Raw genomic sequence first — 21475 nt, 5'->3', positions numbered from 1 at the left:
TAAAGGGCTATGCTCAGCAACCAGGAATAGACTATGGTGATACATTCTCTCCAGTTGCTAGACATGATACAGTGAGAATGTTGATTGCCTTAGCAGCAAAAGAAGGGTGGAAAATCTTTCATTTGGATGTCAAGTCAGCTTTTCTAAATGGCTTTCTTGAAGAAGACATTTATGTGGAGCAGCCTCAAGGCTTCACTATTTCTGGAAAGGAGGAGATGGTTTATAAATTGAGTAAAGCTCTGTATGGATTGAAGCAGGCTCCAAGAGCCTGGTATAGTAGGGTTGATGATTACCTTCTGAAGTATGGCTTTAGGAGGAGTAGTAATGAACCAACTCTGTACACCAAGGATGATGATCACAAGCTTATAGTATCCTTGTACGTTGATGATTTTTTTATTACTGGTAGCCGTCCAGAAGCTGTACAAGAGTTCAAGGAGGTTATGATGGCAGAGTTTGAAATGTCTGACTTGGGGAAAATGTCTTATTTTTTAGGAATGGAAATAAGTCAGTGTGCAAGTGGGATCTTTCTTTCTCAAAGAAAGTATGCCCTAGATATTTTAAAAAAATTCAAGATGGAGAAATGCAATGGATCAGAAACTCCATTGGCAGTTAATGTGAAGTTGTCATTGAATGATGGGGAAGAACCAACAAATGCTTTAGAATACAGGAGCTTAGTTGGAAGTTTGTTGTATTTGACAGCATCAAGGCCTGATCTAATGTATTCAGCCAGTCTCTTATCCAGATTTATGAAGGCTCCTAGTAAAAGTCATTTTGGGGCAGCCAAGAGAGTACTTAGGTACTTGAAGAACACTCTGGATTATGGGATTTGGTATGGCAAAGATGAAAGTGATACACTTGAAGGGTATGTAGACAGTGATTGGGCTGGAAATGTGGATGATTTCAAGAGTACTTCAGGGTACCTTTTTTCTTTTGGTTCTGGTGTGTTTTGTTGGAACTCAAAGAAGCAGGATATTGTTGCTCAGTCTACTGCAGAAGCTGAATATGTCTCAGCAGCTGCAGCCTCAAATCAAGTTCTCTGGTTGAGAAAGTTAATGGTGGATGTGGGGTATGCACAAGATGAAGCAACTGTTATTTATTGTGATAATATGTCAGCTATTGCCATAGCTGATAATCCTGTCCAACATGGTAGAACAAAGCATATGAATATCAAATACCATGTTGTCAGAGAAGCTGAGAAAAATGGAGATGTGAAGATGGTGTACTGCAGGACTGAAGATCAACTTGCAGATGTGCTGACCAAGGCTCTACCAAGAGCTAGGTTTCAGATGTTGAGAACCAGAATGGGAGTTGTGAAGAAGAACCTTAAGGAGGAGTGTTGAAGCCTAAGGTCCTTCTTATATTATTGTATCTACTGCATGTTTTTAATATTTATGTTGACTTTAACTTTCTATGTAAGACTTAGTCTTTGGTCGTATCCAACTTTGACTAAGGTTATTTTGGTCCTTCTCTTGGTGTATGGCTGTAATCAACTTGTACTGGTGTAACTTCCCAAGGCTTTATAGGCGAAATTACAGTCTGTATGAATTATGGTGATGTGAAATGGAGAAATCAGATTATGGAGAAACTTGCTTGATCTTTCCTTGATTTCTTGTTGTAGTCTAGGTCTGATAAGTGAGTGATTATCTGAGTTTAGTTCACAGTGGAGGAACTCTGAATTTTGACATATACAACACATTGGCCCCAAATGGGGTGTAGAGGTCTTCTGTTCACAAGTACTATAAGCTCCATATTTTGAATCTACTATACCCTTTTGTACTCATGTACTGTTCCATACATAAAGATGTACATATATATATATATATATATATATATGTATGTATGTATAGCCATATAGGTGTATCTTCCTTATGAGTCTTGGCCTCCACCCACCTCCACTGCCTAAAAAGAGATGAACTTTTTTCTTGGAAGCCACTCTAGGAGCTCCTGAGTTGAAATAAATGCACATTCTCATGGACTTTCCTGTTGCATCATATTCTTCTCAGCCAAGCCATCTCTTGACCTTTTTATTCTTTTGTTGCTCCTTCATTTCTTTTTGATAAGTCATTGATTTTGAATCAATTGTTTGATTATATTTTAATAGGCGAAAGTTGCAGGATGTTACTTAGAGGTCATTGATTCAATTCCTAAAAATATACTCTCCAATCATTATGTAGAGGTAAGATATGCGTAAATATTGCGTGTTCCTGACGTCTACTGCGAGAGTTTTATGCACCGTGTTGTTTACTTTTTTTTTTTGTTTTGTTTAATTAGATTTTGACTTGTTGAGCATACACCCTGAATACAATAACTTTGCTCTGTTTCATTGATTACTCTGCAATTAGTATTGTCTCCAAGAAGCCACAGAAAGCTAGAGAGAGTGATCATTCATGGCAGAAACTAAGCAGTATTCGATGGAGCACGAATTGGGTTGTGGCTTTTTTGGCGGAATTTTCCAGCGGCGGATCGAGTGGCCGAAAAAGAAAACATCCATATATTCATTGCCGTCCTCAGATAGTTCTGAAAAGCCAGAGAAAAATAGTTTCAAGAAGCCTCCACAAAAACCACACCCAATGCACAACAGGAAACCTAGTGAATTTCCTCCAAAACCCACAATTTCAAATCAGAAAACTCAATCTAGAAGAAACTCTGATGCTGCAAGAACCTCAACATCATCATCTTCCAGTTCTGGTCAGTTAAAAGTGTTGAGAAGCAAAGAACTTACCAAGATTGTGTCTACACAAACAAATAGTGAAGGCAAAGCTCTTATTCGAGCCACGTCGAGTAATGTAATGCTTTTAGGCCCATTGGGTAATATAAGGCAGGCCGGGAACCGGAACTCTTTCTTAGGAAACAACAGTCCTAACGCCACCATCAAGACTGTGGATTACCTTTACAAGAATCTTCAGCAAGTGAAATCTCAACAAGGGAGTAGTCGAATTGGTGGAAATGGTGTAATGGGGAACATTGTGAGGCAATCTAGTGGCGAGTTTCGACAGAGAAGATTGGATCCTGAGGTGTTGAAATCGTTGGGAAATGAGAAGTACAAGCTGGGTAGATTTGAAGAGGCTTTAGATTTGTATGATAAGGCAATTGCCATTGATTCAAGCAAGGCAACCTATAGAAGCAATAGAAGTGCCGCTTTGATTGGTTTAGGCCGCCTTCTGGAGGCTGCCATGGAATGCAAAGAAGCAATAAGGCTCGAGCCTTCTTATCAGCGAGCGCATCGCCGCTTGGCAACACTTTATCTCAGGTTAGACCATTGGAGATTTACAGTCATGAAGTTGTGCATTCCTTTTTATTCTCTCTGATTCTCTGTGTGTTAATCATATATACTAATTGTGCCAATCAGACTGGGAGAAGCCGAGAAATCACTGCATCATTACGAACAATCGGGTAGCGATTTCGACCCTCAAGAGATTGTTAAAGCTCAGGTTCTTCAAAAGCACCTAACTAATTGTATTCATGCTCAGAAACTAAAAAATTGGACTACTTTGCTAAAAGAGACTGAGTCTGCAATTTCCTCCGGCGCAGATTCAGCTCCAAAGGTAAGCGACACTGGCACGCTTGATTGCATATTCATGACAAAAACCAAAACTTTCATATTCTCCATTGTTAATCATTCTGCTTAATTTTGTTTTTGTGTACACATAGATATATGCTATGCAAGCAGAGGCCTTGTTGAGGCTCCAGAGACATGAAGAGGCCTATGCTACCAAAGAGAGAGGACCAAAATTTCCGATTGATTCCTGTACAAAATTCTTTGGTCCTCTTAGCACTGCACTCCTATTAACAATTAAGGCACAGGTTTATATGTCTGCCGGCAGGTTGGTAATCATGTTTTGTTTCATTTGATATCAGAATATTCAATTGGATTCATCAATATCGGTTAATGTTAAACAGGTTTGAAGACGCGGTGAGAGCAGCTCAAGAAGCTGCTCGACTTGATCCGAGGGAGGTGGTTGGTGTCCTAAAGAGTGCTAAAGCTGTGTCATCAGCAAGAATGAGTGGTAACTTGCTCTTCAAGGCATCAAAATTTTCAGAGGCTTGTGTTGTCTATAGTCAAGGACTAGAACATGATGAACAGAACTCGGTTTTGCTATGTAACCGGGCCGCTTGTCGGTCCAAGCTCAGGGAATTCGAGAAGGCTGTGGAGGATTGCACTGCAGCAATTAATCTCTGGCCTTCCTATAGCAAGGCCAGGCTGAGGAGGGCTGATTGCAATGTTAAGTTAGAAAGATATGAAGCTGCAATTCAAGATTATGAGGTGGTGTTGAGTGAAACTCTTACAAATGAAGATGTGGGCCGAGCTTTGTTTGAGGCCCAGCGTCAGCTGAAGAAACAACACGGAAGCCCATTAAGGTCATGACATTGGGCTCAAACTTCAAAGTTTGGTATTTATTCATATCCAACAGTCAGCGTTTCACAAAGCAAGAAGTACGCCCAATACTTGTATAGTTGTATGGGCCTGGGCCCTAGTCTCTACGTGAATCGTTTCGCTGACACTGTCGCACTGAGAATAAAGCTACTGGGGAAAAATGGTAAGAGTTGTTCAATGGTGGCGTTTTTATTTTCTACAATTTGAAATAATATGCTCAATAAATTATTGTGCACCTTTCGAATTTGTTCCACGTACCACAATTTCAGTCGGCTAATTGTTAAAAGAAAAGGCTTTAGATGGAATAGTTGAGGGAAAGCAACCTGATTCATCAGTTAAGATTTTAACACTTCTCAATTATAGAGAGAAAAACCGTGCAGGTCTTGAGGTCCAAAGCGCACAATAATTCCACAAGTTGTTCGGGTTATATTTTCTTACATGATATCATAACAGGACTCAACTATGATGTCGAATTCACTTACTCTTCTACTCATTTGCGTTACCTATAAGTGTAGGGGGAGTATTAAGATAAAAGTCTCACGTCGAAAAGTTCAAGAAAAATAAGGTGACAATTACATCCATGACCTCAATCTTGAAAGAAAATGTTCTTATCCAACTTTTTTTTTAATAACCAAGAATGATCTCATACAAGTTTACCGATCAGATCAGTGAACATAGAAATTTCCAAACTGACGAAAAGATAAGTTAAGACAAAATCTGACGTGTGACCATAAGGCTATTATTTCCTACCCCAATACCCCATAATGAAATTAAAACGAGAAAACATAAAAAAATATAAATATCCCGACAATTGTGATTCCAATAATAAACTCGACATACACTTTAAATGATGTTCATTCAGCTCAACAATTTGGATCGTTGAAATTTCAATTACTTTGATGTCTAGCACCGCTGCCAAGACATTGAAGGTGGTGTGCGGGATAGTCTCTCGTCCGTATTACCCTTCAATCCTTGCAAACACGTGTTTGGGTCACATTTTTCCACAGTTGCTACAGTAATGAAAAGACGACATAATCATTATTCATTATTGCATATTAGGCCACCAAACATTCTCCTCTTTTACTATTTAATGAGTTATATTAGATAAAGATGAAAAAAATGCTTTGAAATCCAAATATATATATATCTATATATATTTAAAAAATTATGTGACAAAATATTCATTACATATGTATACTGAGATTTGTTGTACTCAATTCTTAATAAGTTTTTTTTTTTTTTCCCTTTCTATGCAAACCTTGATGAGATCAAGGCAATGGCGACGGTAAATGACACAAAAACCACAACAAAACGAAAACATAATTGACATATCTAATATTAGGGATGAACATGAGTCGGGTTTGGAGAGAGACCTCATCTGACCCACATAGGTTCGGATGGGAATTCCCTCACCCCTCAACTAACCTCATCTTAGGTCGGGTTGGATCAGGTTTTGGGCATACGAGTTGGATCGGATTTGGGGTTGGATCGGGTTGGTAGTGTGTGTAATAACTCTCATGGGTTAGTGGGTTGGGTTTAGGTACTCAAAGTCAAAAGGGTTAGTATCTTAGTGGGTTGGGTCATTGGGTACTCAAGCCTCATAGTCTCAAATAGTGAAGAAGAAATAGACTAATAGACATTACTACTTATAAGGGTCCGTTTGGAACAGAGGATAAGACTCCGTATATTATAAAATTATCTTTTAATAAACTCAAGATAATATAACTTTATATAAAATTATCCTTTAATGAACTCAATGTTCGGTGGTTTTTAGAAAATTTAGGATAATATAACTTTATACAAAATGATACTCTTATACGATGCAGACTATATAATATTAAAACACCTTCAACTCGTTTTAATTTTATACGGAGCATGTAGGATAAGTGATAACATGACAAATGATAAAAATACCCTCTTAAAAAAACGAATCCAAAACACTTATCACTTTATACACTGCATGTACTTTTTTTAAAAAAAATTAACCACACTAGTCACAAAAATCTAACAATTTTTATCTTTAATTTTTCATAAAAATTGATAAAAGAAAAAAATAATTAAAACGATTTTGTATTATTGAAATGAGATCGGGTCGGATTAATGCGGGTCGAGTTTAGGCAAATAACTCATTCGACCCACATAAGATCGAATTACCCTTTAATTAACCATTATCCAACCCTTAACTACGCGGGTAGAGGTCAGGTTAGCCGTGTCGAGTTATGCAGGTTTCGTGCAACCTTATCTGATATCACTGATCTCACTATTGTGGGCCTGTTTTTATGTAAATCAACATACATTTATACGCAGAGAATGGTACACTGTCAAATGCACATCGGAAGAGGAGCAAAATCTTTTCTAAACAAAGACTGTACACATGTTATACAAGTACCTCAAATCATATCAGAAAAAGTATAAAAATATATATATAAGCTAGTGTTCAATGTTTATTGGGATCCGATCCGATCTGGTTCCCTCACAAGAACTCAACATTTCATGGGGGAAAATCTGACAAACAGAAGAAAGAAAAAAGGACGTAATGAAAACAAATCATCATCTCTTCGAACTTCGACTTCTTGACAATAGGTCTCTCATTCCACTAACGACCCATGTTTCCTTTGCAATATCAGATGAAAGTTTGTAGAAATCAGTGTTGTACCTCATCACCACCAAGTTCTCTTTGTTGTTTATCTTCTCTTCTTCCATTAATGACCTTAAATTCCTGCTTTTCTTCCCTTCTTTCATTTCTTCTTCTTCTTCTTCTTCTTCTTCATTTTCTTTATCTTCTTCAGTTTCCTCGTCTACTTCTTGTTCTTTCTCTTCTAGCCAACTCTTCGCAGGAGCAGACCTACACCTCATAAGCAACAGAGCATTTGGAGGAGGGACAGAGCTTGCACTGATAGACTCTGCAGATTCCTCAAAAGATTTCTTCTGTTTTATCTCTTCCTTGCAAAACCCATTTCCCTGATTTTCCTGTAGCACCATGTACCATTTAGAGAAGACTGTTCTTGAATTCTCACTACTCCCATCACTTCCCTCGACATTTACATTGCTTTCATGAAAATCATCGTCAACTTCTTCTTCTTGGCAATCATCTTCATCATCATCACTCGTGATATCTGCTCGAGGAAAATTACCGAAACAGCGAAGATCGAATCGAATACTTCTCAAGCACGTCAAGAATTGCATTATCTCCTTCTTGAATCCGAGTGACTCAACCCAATTTGATCTCTTCTTGTGTTTCCTCCTGTTGTGAATTCTCTCAATTTCTTCCATTACGGACTGCCAGCTCTTGCAAGCACTGGACTTGGGCCTCACTTTGATCTGCCCAGCACATGTGACTTTCGGAGATGTGGGCTCAGAGATCTCTGACCCAATCTGCTTGTTTTTGGCCCATAACAGAGGACTCGCTTGACCAGCACCACTGCCTCTGGTTCCTGATTTCCTCAACTGATGATTGTGGTGGTGGTGGTGGTGGTAGCGCTTGTTGGGGTCTGACGGCCTTGCTGGGCTGCAAATGCGCTTCGGCGTCATCAATGATAAATGGGCTCGAGAAGGAAAACAAACCAGTAGATCAGCTGGTGGAGCAGCTCCTTTGCCTTCTCTTCCTTTCATGTGTTTCCTCTGGTTTAGTTTCTTTTCTCTGAGAGCTTTAAGTTGGATGATGAAAGTGTAATGTGTTTTAGGGTTAGGGGGTATTTTTAAGGAAGTAGTTGACAGCTTTAATTTTGCTTTTGGTACCTTTTATTCTGATGTTCTCTTTACCATCTGTTTGTTCTTGCCTTTTGCTTCCTCCATTGAAAATGGGGTCACAACTCTCAAGTGAGCCTTTACTTTATTTAAAAGAAAGAAAGTATGGGAAAGTATGGGAAAGTATGGGAAAGTTGAGAAAGCCCACGAGCCTTGCTTCATGATCCAATCATATCATGAACTTGTGAGGCCCATGCCAGATGGTACAGTGTACACTCACCAGTCATTGAGTCCCCCACCTTTTCTTTTTTCTTTTTTTTTTAAATGAGAAACCATCCAGTTTAACATGCTTTTTAGACAACTAGGTGTGTATAAATCTCATACATTCGAAAAGTTATACCATGCCGACAACAAATAAGATTGGTCCAAAACTCATATGTATAGGGACCCAAAAGCAACCTCGAATACCATACGCCCTTAATCCGGATAGATAAATAATTAGACTATTGCCAAGTGGTATTCTATGTATGTGGGCACCTAGCATCTATGAGGGGGTTATTGAGTCCTCCTACCTTTAACTCCTAGTCCCACCCACTCATATATTCTAAACAACTACCAAACTTCACTCATGACAAGCTTATGTAAAAACTAAATTAAAGTTGCTGAAAGTTTTAAGGGGGAAAAAATTGGGATTAATTGGTAAAGTGAGGGAGCAATGATGAGGGGGGCGACTAATGTACTTGAGAGAATGGAGGGAGGGGAATATGGGCCCTCCACCACCATAGCTTGTGTTTAGGGACCTTCCATGGGGGGGCAGTCATAGTCTACTATGATCTTCTTTTTTTTTGTATGGAGTCTACTATGATCTATCTTAGTTCATTATGTTTTATGATATACAGTAATTATTGATTGAAATGATGAGAAAGGGCATCTAAAAATGGTCCCAACGTGAAGTTATTGTACCAAATTAAGTAGCTAGGGTTCTTCTTAATTGATATTGTTAGCCATTTTTCATGCTTAGAATACACTATTCTTCCGTTAGTACCAATCAGAAGGGAGATCTTATTCATGCCATCATTTAACAGAGACCAGAATCAATGTTTAAAAAGTTTAAATAACAAAATGGAAAAGGAGGAGCCGTGCGATTCCAAACTAACTTTATTCCATACAAGGCTTATGAAATTAAGTATTTTATGCTAGAAATGACAGGAAAGATAAGACTAAGGATGGCCCACCACCAACGAGAGTTGGTTCGGTTGATAATCGGGTGAATTAAACATTTATGTGCTCAAAGTTCGATTCCGAGAGAGACTATGATGACCCTTAATAATGCCATCTTTTCCTATTAATTCAAACTTGATTGAAAAGCCATATATAGCATCATAATTTTTTGAAATAAGGTCTTCAACGACCTATATATATATTGAGAAAACTTAGTACATATAGAACTCTTGCCACTAGATTGGTGGAATACAACGCACAAAAGTGAAGACTACTCAAAACATCTGAATTGATAAACCCAAACATTTGTTTATCACTAGATATAAATCGACCTCAAGTCAAACAACAACACTCTGGTTACCATCAGTTTGTTCTCGTGCCCAATAGAGTGTGTTTGGTATACATGTTTTCTAATTGTTTTCTGTTTTCAATTTCTGGAAAATAGAAAATGCTATGAAAAACGCGTTTGGTTGAAGGATTTAGAAAACACAGAAAATGAAAATCATTAGAAAATAGAAAACAATAAATATACGTTTTCTAAAATGGAAAACAAGAAAACACGGAGTCTTCCGTCTTCGTATTTTCTCCATCTTTCGTATTTCTCTTTGGACGTCGCTCTTGCGATCCTCTGCTCCCTCCCTATCTTCCGAGACCACTCTGATCTACAAGATGATTTGTGATCGCGAGGCTCATTAGACCGCTCCCTCCTAGTTTCACGATCGTGCACCTTATCTCTGCTCTTATTCTCTCTCTCATCCCTCGGCTCATACGATTTGTCGTGCTTGTACTCTCCATCTCGAGAGCTTTCTCGAACCTCGCGTCTGGAGGATTTTTCGCGAGACTTCTCCTGCTTCGAATATCGTTTCGATCGGCGGTGCCTTTCCTCCCGGTCTCGGGTTCGATGCTTGTGGTCATGATCACGGTGTTCTTTGGTTGATTGACATTCTTCCTGGGATTGTTTGCAGGTACTCATCCTTCCAACTGTTTTTGGTTACTGCAACTTAGGGTCTTGCTTTTCGATTACTGTAACTTTCAGATTTCTCTTTAACCTTTATGCATTTGATAAGTTAATCTGGCCCCTTTAGTATATACGTGATGATACTTGTATGAGTTGGGTGGAGATTTTCTTTACAAAATAGTGCAATTATGTGACATTGAGTTGGTCATTTAATCATTGATGATGAACTGTGTTACCTTGCCCCTTTAGTTAGTGATTACTGCAGTTGACAGTTTCTCCTTTTTACGTTGAGTTGATGTTGAAGGATTATGATCTATTTGCTCATTACTTAAAAATGTGGTCAAGGGGTCTTGGATGAAAATTTTATCTGATATGATTACTATGCAATTCCATTGCTTACTATCAAATTTCCAAACGAGTTGGTTGGGATTGTTGGCGACTTGAATTTTGTTTGAGACGTACTGTGCAGATTCACCACACATTGTGGTTGGAGCACTGGGATTGTGGTGTTTTATGTTAGATACAGGCTTTGATTCGTTCATATTCTCAATTCTCTAGGTGGAGTTTCGACATTGGACGGTAATCTATAGGAGGTGGATCCAGGGGTGCTATTGGTATTTGGTGTGCAGTTATGTCTTCTTCTTCTTCCTCCTTTCTTGTCAACTTGTCAAATGTTTGATAAAGGGTGTGGAAATTGAGGGTTGTTTCCATGGGAGGATTGATGGGTTGTTGTGGTTTGGGGTTGTCTCTTAGGAATGTGGGTTTTGATTTCTTAGGGAATTACATTCCTGGGAGGGGTATGCAGAGACCCCAACCAGAGTGTACTGCCACACCAGGAGGTGGATTGAGTTGCCTTAGAATCCCTCTTGTTCAGTCTCTTGTTTGTGGAACATTAGGAGAGTTGTTAGGGAATAATGAGAACCCCTGAAAGGAAAGGGAGAGAATCTCAACTGTGTTTTTTTGTATTATGTCTATATGTCCCATTAATTAATACTATTAATCATGATTTATAGCTTCATAATTTAGTGCTTCATTGATTTAGTAGATCCTGCATTTATCATATTTTACTTTTAACCTAAAAGAATAAAAGGACATGCCTAGAACCAGAAATGCCCAGAAAATGCAGGCTAGACAGGGAGAGTGTCTAATTAGTATATTGTTTTGATGGGAAACACTTTCATTAATAAATCTTTGATTAGCCAATGGAATCATTAATGCTAGGATAAGGAGTATATGCTCTGTCATGTGATCTATTGTGTTTTCTCTTATAATGAACATTAAACACCAGCTCATTTTCTATCTAAGAAATGTGGTACATTGGATTTAGGAGTTATTGGTTGATGCTCAATTTTCTTCCTAAGCAATGTAATACATTGGATTTGGGCGTTTGAAGGACCGTTTTGCCACTGCAAAGCCCAACAAATCACTCCATTGATCTCCTGAGTTCCCGCGAATCCTATAACCATCATCAACTAGCTGCTTTCTCTTCTGAGATTTGTAGACAGTTGCTGGTACGCCTTGGTCTAAAGGTCCCCTGTATCATTCGCACAAAAAAGACTAGTTGTTAATGTCCAAACTATAATTCAACCTTTAATACACGAAATTGACTGAGCAAGAATCAAGACATAATATGTTTAATTGAAGATAGAAAATAGTTTTTCAATATTTCAAACCAAACACGTTTTCTATTCTTAGAAAATAGAAATAAAAAATGAAAATAGAAAACAGAAAATGAAAATAGAAAATAGAAAATATTTTCTAAACCAAACGCATTCAATCCAAACCTTGTATGTCGGATGATAAAAGGCATGCTTCGCTAAGGGATGAGCGTGTTGTTAGATCTTCTTCTGACATGATTAACTGACCACTGCGAGAAGGACACCAATAGACGTTTAATCTATTCTCCAGATATAGCATATATCATACTAGTACTAGAGAGTAGAGACTAGAGAGTGACTATGAAGTACAAAGGCCAATTAAAGATTACGAAACTTGGGCCTAAACTCTTCTAGGCTCTAGCCTATTACGATTTTTGATTATGTTATACGGGATTTTGAGGGACGAACGAGGTGTTTTTTCATAGTTGGGACATGAAAATTGGGGAAAAAAGAAGTTTAGGGACGAAAATGAAATCACGCCTATAGTTAATGGACGAAAAGTTATATTTTGCCATGATTCAACATTATGCACAACCTTCTACTTGGGCCAATCACATCACATGACCCAGATGAAAAGAAGGATCTCTACATTGGTACGAGCCCAAACGAGTGACTACTCAATCGTGGGCCAAGGCCCAAGATTTTTGGATCAAATTACGTCCACCAACCCTAATCCATTGCGCTTCCAACTAGGCCGGTTTGGACGGCATTGAAGCAAAAGCAAACATTTTCTTCAACAAGAAAGTTTTGATCTTTTCACTTTTGACTTTCTTTTTTTGGTTTTAATTTGGCACCTAAAGACAGTGTGTATGTGCTTCAATCAAGGTTGACCAAGTAAAAAGGAGCTGATCTAATAATAGTAAGTCACTGTGAACTTTCATTTTTTCATTTGGTAAAGAAAAATTGAACTTACCTTTCCTCTCTCTTGGCTCCCATTGATCCCCCCCCACCACATGCATGCATCCACCACCTCTTCCCATGCAAAACCTCCACCGCCATTTTCCAATTACACCATTCTCTTCTTCTCCTTAACACCGCTCCCCATCTTCCAATGGCGGAGCGGGCCCCACATTTGACGGATGAATTTTCCAATCCTACTTCCAATAATCAAATCCAAACCCTAACTCTTCCTGCCTTTCAATCCGGCACATACGTGGTCCAAATCCCTAAGGATCAAGTCTACCGCGTTCCGCCACCGGAAAATGCTCGATTTGTTGAACGTCTCTCGATTCCGGTGAAGAATAGTAAGCGTAAAAAGTGTTGTTCTCCATTTTTTTGTTGTTGTTCTATCACCATTTCCATTATCATCCTTATCGGCCTGGCTATAACCATTTCTTTTCTTTTTCTTAGACCAAAAGATCCCAAATTTTCAATCCAAAATGTCCTAGTCAAGCAAAAGAACTACCCAACTTATAACATCACGTTAAATGTCAATAATCGGAACCCTAAAGCCGGAATTATTTACAAACAAGGCGGTCATGCTTCTCTCTCTTTTCGACAACAAGAGATTGCCACAGGAAAATATCCAAAGTTCTACCAAGAGCGTGATAGTTCGAGCCTTATCGGAGTACTGCTTGATGGTTCAAAATTTGTGTTGCCTAAGGAGATTGAGAAAAGCAGGAAATCGAGAGGGATTGTTTCTTTGTCCCTTAATATGGATGTGCCAATAAGCTTGAAAAATGGGATTTTTGGGGCAAAGAATGCTAAGCTTGTTGTAGCTTGTGATTTGACGGTTGATAAGCTAGCGAAAGGTGGTCGAGTTATTTCTGAGGCATGTCAAACTGATTGACAAAAAAAATTTATGGTAGGCATTTAGCAATAACATCGATTAATTGAAATGGTGGTGTACCTGTGAAAATTTCAAAAGAAATTTTTGTTCTCTATATGTCGTCTTCAATTTCCTTCCTTATTTTTTCCACAAAGAACTACTTGTCATCAGCTATGTGAGGAACAAGATGATGATGATAATACCAAAGTAAGCATGGAATCATAATTGTTGGAAATTTCAGTCCACTCACATCAATAATATTGTACGCTTTGGATTTATTGGTTCATGTGGATGCATCGGAAACGCACGATCAACTTTATTCTTCATGGCCCATCACACTTTGATACCTAGTCAAGAAAAAGGTCTCGTTGATGGAGAGGAAGTGAGATTTTTCTTATAAACCACATTGTTTAACCCAAGCAATGTTTTTGACAAGTCTTGACAATAATAGCTCTCCCCAGTTTTGTTCATTTTCTGTTCAAGATTTTGTAGGAATTCCTTCTGTACTCTATTTTTTTTTTCCCGTCTTTTCTCCATTAGTTATTTATCATTTGTAGAGTATATATTCCCTCAATTGTATGAATATTTTTGTAATAACCTGATCCAAGCTTGCAAGGAATAATTATCCGTCTTACTCTATTTGGTCTCACTGTTTTACCCTCTCGAAAGGAGCACTCTAAGGTTAAAATGGATTTGTTTACAAGGTTTATATAGAGACCAATTAGAGGGATTCTTTGCATGTGAAAAGAAGACCAGTTGAATTGAAGTATGAGACTCCCAATTTCCACATTTAATACGTTGAGAATGACTGAATACCATTTGTATTAAATCTATATTGCCCCACGGGCGACTCTCGGGTGGGAACACATGGACCGTCGCCCACAGTTTCATATTTTTTTTAAAAAGATTAGTCCCCCGAAAACTCAAGTACGACACTGATTGCACCATTCCTGAGGTTCTCAACCTCACAATTACACATGAAAAAGAAAACCTATACATCTTTGCATGTGTGAACATGATATTTTCATTTGTCATGGATTAAAAACGTGGCTTAATTAACCCATTAAATTAATGTCCTTGAGCATGACATTTTCATTTGTCTTATATATGTGTGAACCCACAGACATCTCATCTACCTAGATAGACAAAATAACATTTCATCATTCAACTATACATTTAGTTTCATTTTCCTCCTTATATTTTTTTTGCTCTTAACTTCATCATTCAACTATGAAAGGTATCCATTTCATCCTTTAAATGAGAGAGTAGCCGGAAAAATCCAACTTAACATCTATTTGGCATATCAGAGTAATCCTAGTTGGAAAATTTTGACAAACGAGAACGATATTATCCCTAAACTATTAATGTGTAGCACTTTTAGTACTTAAACTATACAACAAAATAGTTTGGAAATTTTGAAAAGTTGGGTATTTTGAAGATTTTGTGAGATAACAGTTGTAAAATTTAAGTCAAGTGAGACGATAGGTATAAAACTTATGTTAATTGGAATGTTACGTATGATTTTTCTGATGTCGGAATCATTTGAGGGACGAATATGGTACCTTTGAATAGTTGATGGACGATTTTAAGAGGAAAAAAGTTTAAGACCAAAAATGAAATAAAGGGTATAGTTGAGGGACTGAATGCATATTTTTGCCACCTATATATCAATAATTTCCCATAAAAGCATGTTAAGATGCTAATTCTAGAATTATTCATAATCTAAATATGGGGAACACTCTAAATTTGCATCTAGTCATGGTTCCGTTCAGACGTGTTTCGGCTAGCCAGGAGACTTGTGCCATTGTGCGCCAATAATGAATTAGTGCATGTACGACTCACGACAACAAAGAGAAGCAAAGAATCGGCCGCGCGACCCTCTAAGCTGGGGAACCATGGTCACCTATGTACTTACACTGCCACGTCTATGAAAACCTTAAGATATATATATGTGTGTGTGTGACAATAATTTGAGCATCTCAAGAGTAGTAAAATCATAACAAACCATGAGAATATCTAGTGGTGTACTTAAGCATGTTGACTTTGTTGTTCAATGGAAAATTTTTGTAGGCGCATGTTTCACGACTTGAGTTTACGCACATATCGGATTTCAAAATGACAAACTTATATGATGTTGTTTCCGCTTAAAAAAAGGTTGAGATTGTATGGGATTATGATTTATTTTTTTTTGGGAATGTAAATACTAAATAATGAAAGATTTAAGATTGGTGCCTGTCAATTGAAATTATAAAAAATTGAGTGATGTGAGTGAGTCTAGTTGGATATGCTAGGGAAAGTGTTACTTTGGAGCAATAATTGGTGATACAAGGAGATTTAATTAGGTTATTTTTTGGTTTTAAGACACCAATGATGGGGTTGAATCAAGTGGGAACCATTACCCTTTACACGTTTGAAGGACTCAATATTTTTCATAGGTGTATGTATATATGATAGGGGGAGGGGTTGTCCTCTTCATCAAATCAAGCATTTTGAGTGGATTCCAACTCCACACTTCACCTTAGCTAGCTAGTGTACGTGTAGTGGGTTTCCCTTTCACCACCTAACCCTTTTTGAAAATAACCCATCAAATTTAAAAATAAATAAATAAATAAAATTTGATCCATTAAGAAACAACATTGTGATTCCTAGCTTTGTTTCTTTTCAAGTGGGCTCTCTCGAATCTAGGCACCCAATGGTATATATAATTTAGTCTCCATCTAATGAGCTAGCTAGCAATGGCATTATATATATACATAGACACATACATGCATTTAATTAAGCCTCTTTGGAGGTTTGACAGGATCAGGCTTGGTCTTTTTTCTAGGTTTTATTGGCTAGCTTTCTTAGATATGAAATTGTATTGTATATATATTTGTGCTCCTCTGCATCCTGTCTGGTGCAACACTTCTCTTTTCGACTTAATTAATGTAATATTCATTATGTTGCTTGCTTGTGTGGTGGGGTGAAGATATATATATATATATATAGACACACACACACACAAAAGATAATATACATTTGAGGGTTCTTGATAAAATTTGACTGAATGTCCACCAGTTAGTTTAACTGTAGTATCCAATAACAAATTACGTGCAATATTATAGTATTCAACTGAAAGAAACTGCCCTCCTAATTAATTAACTAATTAAGAATATGTTATAGCTTAATTGTTTGCAAACATTAAGGATCTACATTTAACTTACAGGATGTTTGGGACAAATTGTGAAATAATTAATTCATTCCGATTTAGTCCAACCAAGTATTTAATCATAAACAGTAAACCCACATGCAGATCTGCAATGATCATGGGCTATTCCAAGGCTTCAATAATTACATTTGCAATATCTATGATTATATATATGAATGTACTAACTACTAACTACTAACTAGATGTGATTGATTATCTGTAAATAATAAATAAATCCAAATTGTAAGATTTTAATTTCCATGAATTGCGGTGCCAGAGACCTAATTTTGCTGCTTATAATTAAAACCTAAATAATGGAGTTTCACAGTAAGGTTGGTTAGCATGTGCTTATCAAACCTCACAAAAAAGGTTTCCACTTTATATCCACACACTATAATTCATGCACTCTTTTATTATTATTATTATTGAGAAGATTAATTCCACTTATCAGGTGTACTTGCAGCATTCATAAATACCTTTGTTGAAGGATCAACTCGCTTCATTATTCAATACTTATTTGCAAATGCAGATTTTGCCATCAGACCAGGCCAGATGGGTTTCAGTTTCCTATGTTTCATTATATAATTTATTTATTAATTCAACCTTAAATCAAGAGAATAATGTGTATATTATTCAATACTACATATACACAGCATGAGCGTGTGTATTGGGTCTGCCTAATAAGGAATCTTTACAACTGTTACATATGCAGATATGCTCTCTCTCTCTCTCTCTCTCTCTCTCTCTCTCTATATATATATATATATATATATATATATATATATATATATATATCTTATTGAGTTCCTAAACATAGGGGACACTAAATTCAAGATTTTCACATTGTGTTGTACTTTGACTGCTCGTAATTCCATGGCATTGCATATTTCTTGGAGTTGTTGGCAGTAGAAAAAAAGGGGTTGGGAAAGGACAAATGTACCCCCACATTCACAATATGCTTCTTTAAATATAGAATGGCATATTGTACACTAATATAACGTGAAAGAATCAGTACCAATTAGTACTTTAGAAAGAGTCCATGAACCTTTATAGTATATAGCAGAAAAATAATTGCATGTTGTGAGCAATTGAATCCTTAATTGGAATGGAATTCTACGTCCCTGATTATGTCATCAATATTCATTTTTGCTAAATAAGTTAATACATAGAGTTGTTCTTTGTAAATTGTGCTCACGTTGAAAAGAATAGAGGAAAAAACTGTTGGCATATGCATGCATCAGTATCTGTATAAGAAAAAAGATGTGACTGAAATGGTGAACTTGACCATGAAAGTTATAACTCAAATTGGAGGTCGTGAGTTCAAATCGATCTCATGGTTGTTTTTATGAATGCAATTTGCGAGATAGGTCATTACTCAGGTTAACGTGTGCGAATGTCACCTTGCGTTACCTTTATGCACTCGACCCAGGTCTCAGCTGGTTCATGAAGTTGCGGTCTTCCATATGACCCGATTTACCAACAAATTATTCAATGGACAGCTGATCTGATGGATTCCACATTACAAAAAAAAAGGTATTTGTATCTCTCTTTCTTCGATATCCATCGAATAGTAAATTAATATTGCATGGGCTTGTTAGAATAATTTTGAATGAATAAATTCTCTCCCACTCAATAGGTTAGTCTATTGGTGGTTGGTAATTTAATATAGACAGATGGATATGAAATGTAAAGAAAGAAATGCAAAGAATTAAAGGAGAAAACAAGAAAAGAGCATAAATTATTTCCATTAAAATCTTAATTTGAACTAGAAGCTCAGAGGTTGGTGCCCTAGAACTAGAAGGGTTTGCCACCAACCCACCTCTCCTTGTGATTAGGTCAAGGGTTTAAACTCCCTTAACCCAAAAGCTTTTATCCTAAAAAATTAAAGAAGTCTAGAACAAGATAATACATTTATACACTCAAATGGATCCACCCTTAATTATTTTCAAGGTGATATTTTTCTCCTCGATCTATTTTGTGTCTTGCCAAATTGCCATATATGCTAGCTTTAATTAACTTCCTTTTAGGGACAATCTTTTCCATGCCACCAAAAGCCGCAGGAAGTCCTTAACCTGCAAGAATACAAGTTAATTAATTAGCATAATTATTGTAATTATTGTCAATTAATTAACTAAGTTAATTTTGACGTCTTAATTACCTCAGTTGTTTCCCGCAGAGAATAAGAGGCATTGGTTTCCTTTGGAACTTTCGAGACCAGAATCCCAAACCCTTGTCCTCTATTGCGCAAAACCTAGAGTATGATCATGAGTTACAATTAGTGAAGTTTATACTATAATTTTGTTTTGATAACCGAGTTCAGCATGCTTTTTTTGATAGTTGCGAAAAAAAATAATGAAGCGGAATTAATGATGTAATTATACCTTAAATGCATCCTCATCCGTTCGATCATCTCCAATATAAATTGGTAAAACATCATTAGAATCAGCATATCCAAATGACTCTAATAAGAATTCAAGGGCTTTGCCCTTGTCCCATTTGATGGTTGGCCTTATCTCTAGCACCTTCCTGCCTTCTGTTAGTCTAAGCTTTGGGTAATTATTGATTACTACTCTAACTTGTTCTGCTAATCCACCCCACATCTGCAAAAAATAAATAATAAATAATGACTATTTTTTATGAACATAATAATAATAATAATAGTAATAAGTCAGGTCTTACGTTTTCATCAACACAGCGGTAGTGCACAGATGCACAAAACTTGTTATTTTCCACTTTGACTCCTGGGATTGATTTTGTACACTCTAGCAATGTCTTATAAACCTCCTCAATCATGGGTAGATATTCACTTGCAGGTTGAAACAGGACTCCTTGATTGTCCTGAGCATATTCAAATGAAAATAGAATCAGTCGGCAACAAATAAACAATTAATATTGTCGAGACTTAAAATATCCTACATCGCTAAGGAAGACTCCCTCTCCATCAACCTGCAAACATTTTTCTTGGGTCTAAATACCATTAAGTGAGATGGCTTAGGAAGAATAAACGGTGCGGGTCTGGTTTCTCAACGAGAACTAATAAGCTCAAAACGAATAATATTATTGACGTGAATGAGGCAGGATTTCTAACAAATATACAACAAAGGAATGAAATTATAGTGCACTTTCACTCACTTCATTGTATGTACATTTTGATGGTCCCTTGATGTCCATGCCATGACTACCAGCATAGTAAAGCCCTGGTAGTTTTACAAACCCGCAAACCTGAAATAATTTTCACACAATCAGTAAAATAATAATTAAGTGCACAATTAATCACTTAATTAACAAAAATAATTAATAGATAAAATAAAGATATATTTTGAAGAAAAAAAAAATGGTTACCTTGTCCCTGCATCTCCCTGTCACAATAGCTGTGGGAAAGTATCTAGCAACATCCCTTACAGCTTCTCTCATCTAATTATGAGAAAAAGAAGAAGCCGTTAATGATATGAGAAAGGCAGTATAAAATCAAATCAAATCGATAATTAGAGGCGAAATTAATGAACCTCTTTTGTCATGAATGCTCGATCTGGGTCTTCAACAATGGGGGAGAGTGTACCATCGTAATCCAAGAACATGACAATCTGTTTCCCCTTGGAAGAACTCACAATTTGTTCAAACATGCTTAAGGCGGATGGATGATTGGCCTACAATTGATAATCCAACATGAGATGAGATCACACCATTATTGTAGCAAATTTAATAATTTCACTGAAGATTTGAGTTAGTATTCTTGGAGACTTACAATCCAAGAGTTGTGCTCTTGATCAGTCTCTGACTGCAGAGAAATCTTTGACCTGATTCGGGTCGGAGAAGAAGCTCTCATTGAATCAACCCAGGCATTGATTCTTGCTGTTTCTCCTCCTTCTCTTGCAGTTTCAGTCTTCTTTAAATACTTCTTTCGAGTTACAGTGACCTGCGCCGCGCCGAGCAAGGCCAGCGACTTTGGCACTGCCGCTGTTATTGCCATGCCAATACCTGATTTGGCATCAGAAACCACCACATTTGGGTTGGTCATTTTCAGATTTCTCTTCCTAGGAATGGAGAAAAAAGCACAGAGTATTTGGAGAAAACAGAGTATTAGGAGTGAAAGTGAAACAGAGGCAGAGATGGTTGTTGTTCAAATCAATGGGAGCTTAATATAAGGAACCCAAAAGTGTCGAAATCACACGCGCACTCAACACTTGCAAGACACGAACACAAATGGGGCTTCTGTAGTCAATTTATAGACTTTGGGGGCACTATTGGACGGAAACAAGTAAACAACCACTTCTTTGTTCTTTTTGGCTACAAGACCGAATTTTGAGTGGAGGGACCATTTCGGAATTTTTTAATTTTCTTTTGTGGGGGAAAAAAAAGTTCATATGTTTGTGTACAATGTTAATTTTAAATTTTAGAGCAATGCTACGTCCATTCAAAATGTGACACCCAAATCTGTGTAGCATTCAAATAATTATTGATTATAAACATACATGTAAGGTCCACTTAACGTCCAACATTCTATATTAATTGGAGGTCTTTTAGGGGTCGCATTTTAGAGAGTTTCGAGCATTTTCCTAAATTTTAAGATAACCTTTTTTTGGTAACTGAGAATGACATCATACAATTTTGTCCTTAGGAT

General features: G+C 37.1%; 4 protein-coding genes and 1 long non-coding RNA gene across 5 annotated transcripts; 3 read left to right on the top strand and 2 right to left on the bottom strand.

Annotated features, from left to right (window-relative positions):
- Positions 1-1725: 1725 nt before the first annotated feature.
- Positions 1726-4621, top strand: LOC120009344 (inactive TPR repeat-containing thioredoxin TTL3-like). Its single transcript, XM_038859900.1, has 5 exons — positions 1726-2176; positions 2343-3250; positions 3350-3545; positions 3652-3824; positions 3901-4621. The coding sequence occupies exons 2-5, from the start codon at positions 2388-2390 to the stop codon at positions 4364-4366; spliced, it is 1698 nt and encodes a 565-aa protein (XP_038715828.1). The 5' UTR covers positions 1726-2176; positions 2343-2387; the 3' UTR covers positions 4367-4621.
- A 2081-nt stretch (positions 4622-6702) lies between these two features.
- LOC120009347 lies at positions 6703-8145 on the bottom strand. The gene has a single exon (XM_038859904.1). It carries the CDS (start codon positions 7985-7987, stop codon positions 6926-6928), a length of 1062 nt encoding a protein of 353 aa, XP_038715832.1. The 5' UTR covers positions 7988-8145; the 3' UTR covers positions 6703-6925.
- A 1682-nt stretch (positions 8146-9827) lies between these two features.
- Positions 9828-11645, top strand: LOC120009353. Its single transcript, XR_005470689.1, has 2 exons — positions 9828-10248; positions 10800-11645. It is a non-coding gene; the product is annotated as an uncharacterized LOC120009353 (long non-coding RNA).
- A 1305-nt stretch (positions 11646-12950) lies between these two features.
- LOC120009519 (NDR1/HIN1-like protein 13) lies at positions 12951-13688 on the top strand. Its single transcript, XM_038860140.1, has one exon. The coding sequence runs from the start codon at positions 12951-12953 to the stop codon at positions 13686-13688; it is 738 nt and encodes a 245-aa protein (XP_038716068.1).
- Positions 13689-18571: 4883 nt separating this feature from the next.
- On the bottom strand, positions 18572-21044 carry LOC120008630 (probable trehalose-phosphate phosphatase D). The gene is made up of 8 exons (XM_038859013.1): positions 20600-21044; positions 20361-20501; positions 20197-20268; positions 19987-20076; positions 19534-19692; positions 19236-19454; positions 19013-19105; positions 18572-18926 (listed from the first exon to the last, which is right to left on the bottom strand). Exons 1-8 carry the CDS (start codon positions 20870-20872, stop codon positions 18867-18869), a joined length of 1107 nt encoding a protein of 368 aa, XP_038714941.1. The 5' UTR covers positions 20873-21044; the 3' UTR covers positions 18572-18866.
- Positions 21045-21475: the final 431 nt, after the last annotated feature.

Source organism: Tripterygium wilfordii, chromosome 11, assembly GCF_013401445.1.
Source record: "Tripterygium wilfordii isolate XIE 37 chromosome 11, ASM1340144v1, whole genome shotgun sequence".
NCBI lineage: Eukaryota > Viridiplantae > Streptophyta > Magnoliopsida > Celastrales > Celastraceae > Tripterygium > Tripterygium wilfordii.
This window is presented reverse-complemented; position numbering and strand designations above follow the sequence as displayed.

What these genes read in the sequence shown, in the direction of transcription:
- LOC120009344 (XM_038859900.1), top strand. Translation starts at nt 2,388, where the DNA reads ATGGCAGAAACTAAGCAGTATTCGATGGAGCACGAATTGGGTTGTGGC. An exon ending in TTGGCAACACTTTATCTCAG is followed by an intron (nt 3,251 to 3,349) that starts GTTAGACCATTG and finishes TGTGCCAATCAG; the next exon opens with ACTGGGAGAAGCCGAGAAAT. An exon ending in GCGCAGATTCAGCTCCAAAG is followed by an intron (nt 3,546 to 3,651) that starts GTAAGCGACACT and finishes GTGTACACATAG; the next exon opens with ATATATGCTATGCAAGCAGA.
- LOC120009347 (XM_038859904.1), bottom strand. Translation starts at nt 7,987, where the DNA reads ATGAAAGGAAGAGAAGGCAAAGGAGCTGCTCCACCAGCTGATCTACTG.
- LOC120009519 (XM_038860140.1), top strand. Translation starts at nt 12,951, where the DNA reads ATGGCGGAGCGGGCCCCACATTTGACGGATGAATTTTCCAATCCTACT.
- LOC120008630 (XM_038859013.1), bottom strand. Translation starts at nt 20,872, where the DNA reads ATGACCAACCCAAATGTGGTGGTTTCTGATGCCAAATCAGGTATTGGC. An exon ending in CAGGGAGATGCAGGGACAAG is followed by an intron (nt 20,077 to 20,196) that starts GTAACCATTTTT and finishes AAATTATTTCAG; the next exon opens with GTTTGCGGGTTTGTAAAACT. An exon ending in CAAAATGTACATACAATGAA is followed by an intron (nt 19,693 to 19,986) that starts GTGAGTGAAAGT and finishes GAATATGCTCAG; the next exon opens with GACAATCAAGGAGTCCTGTT.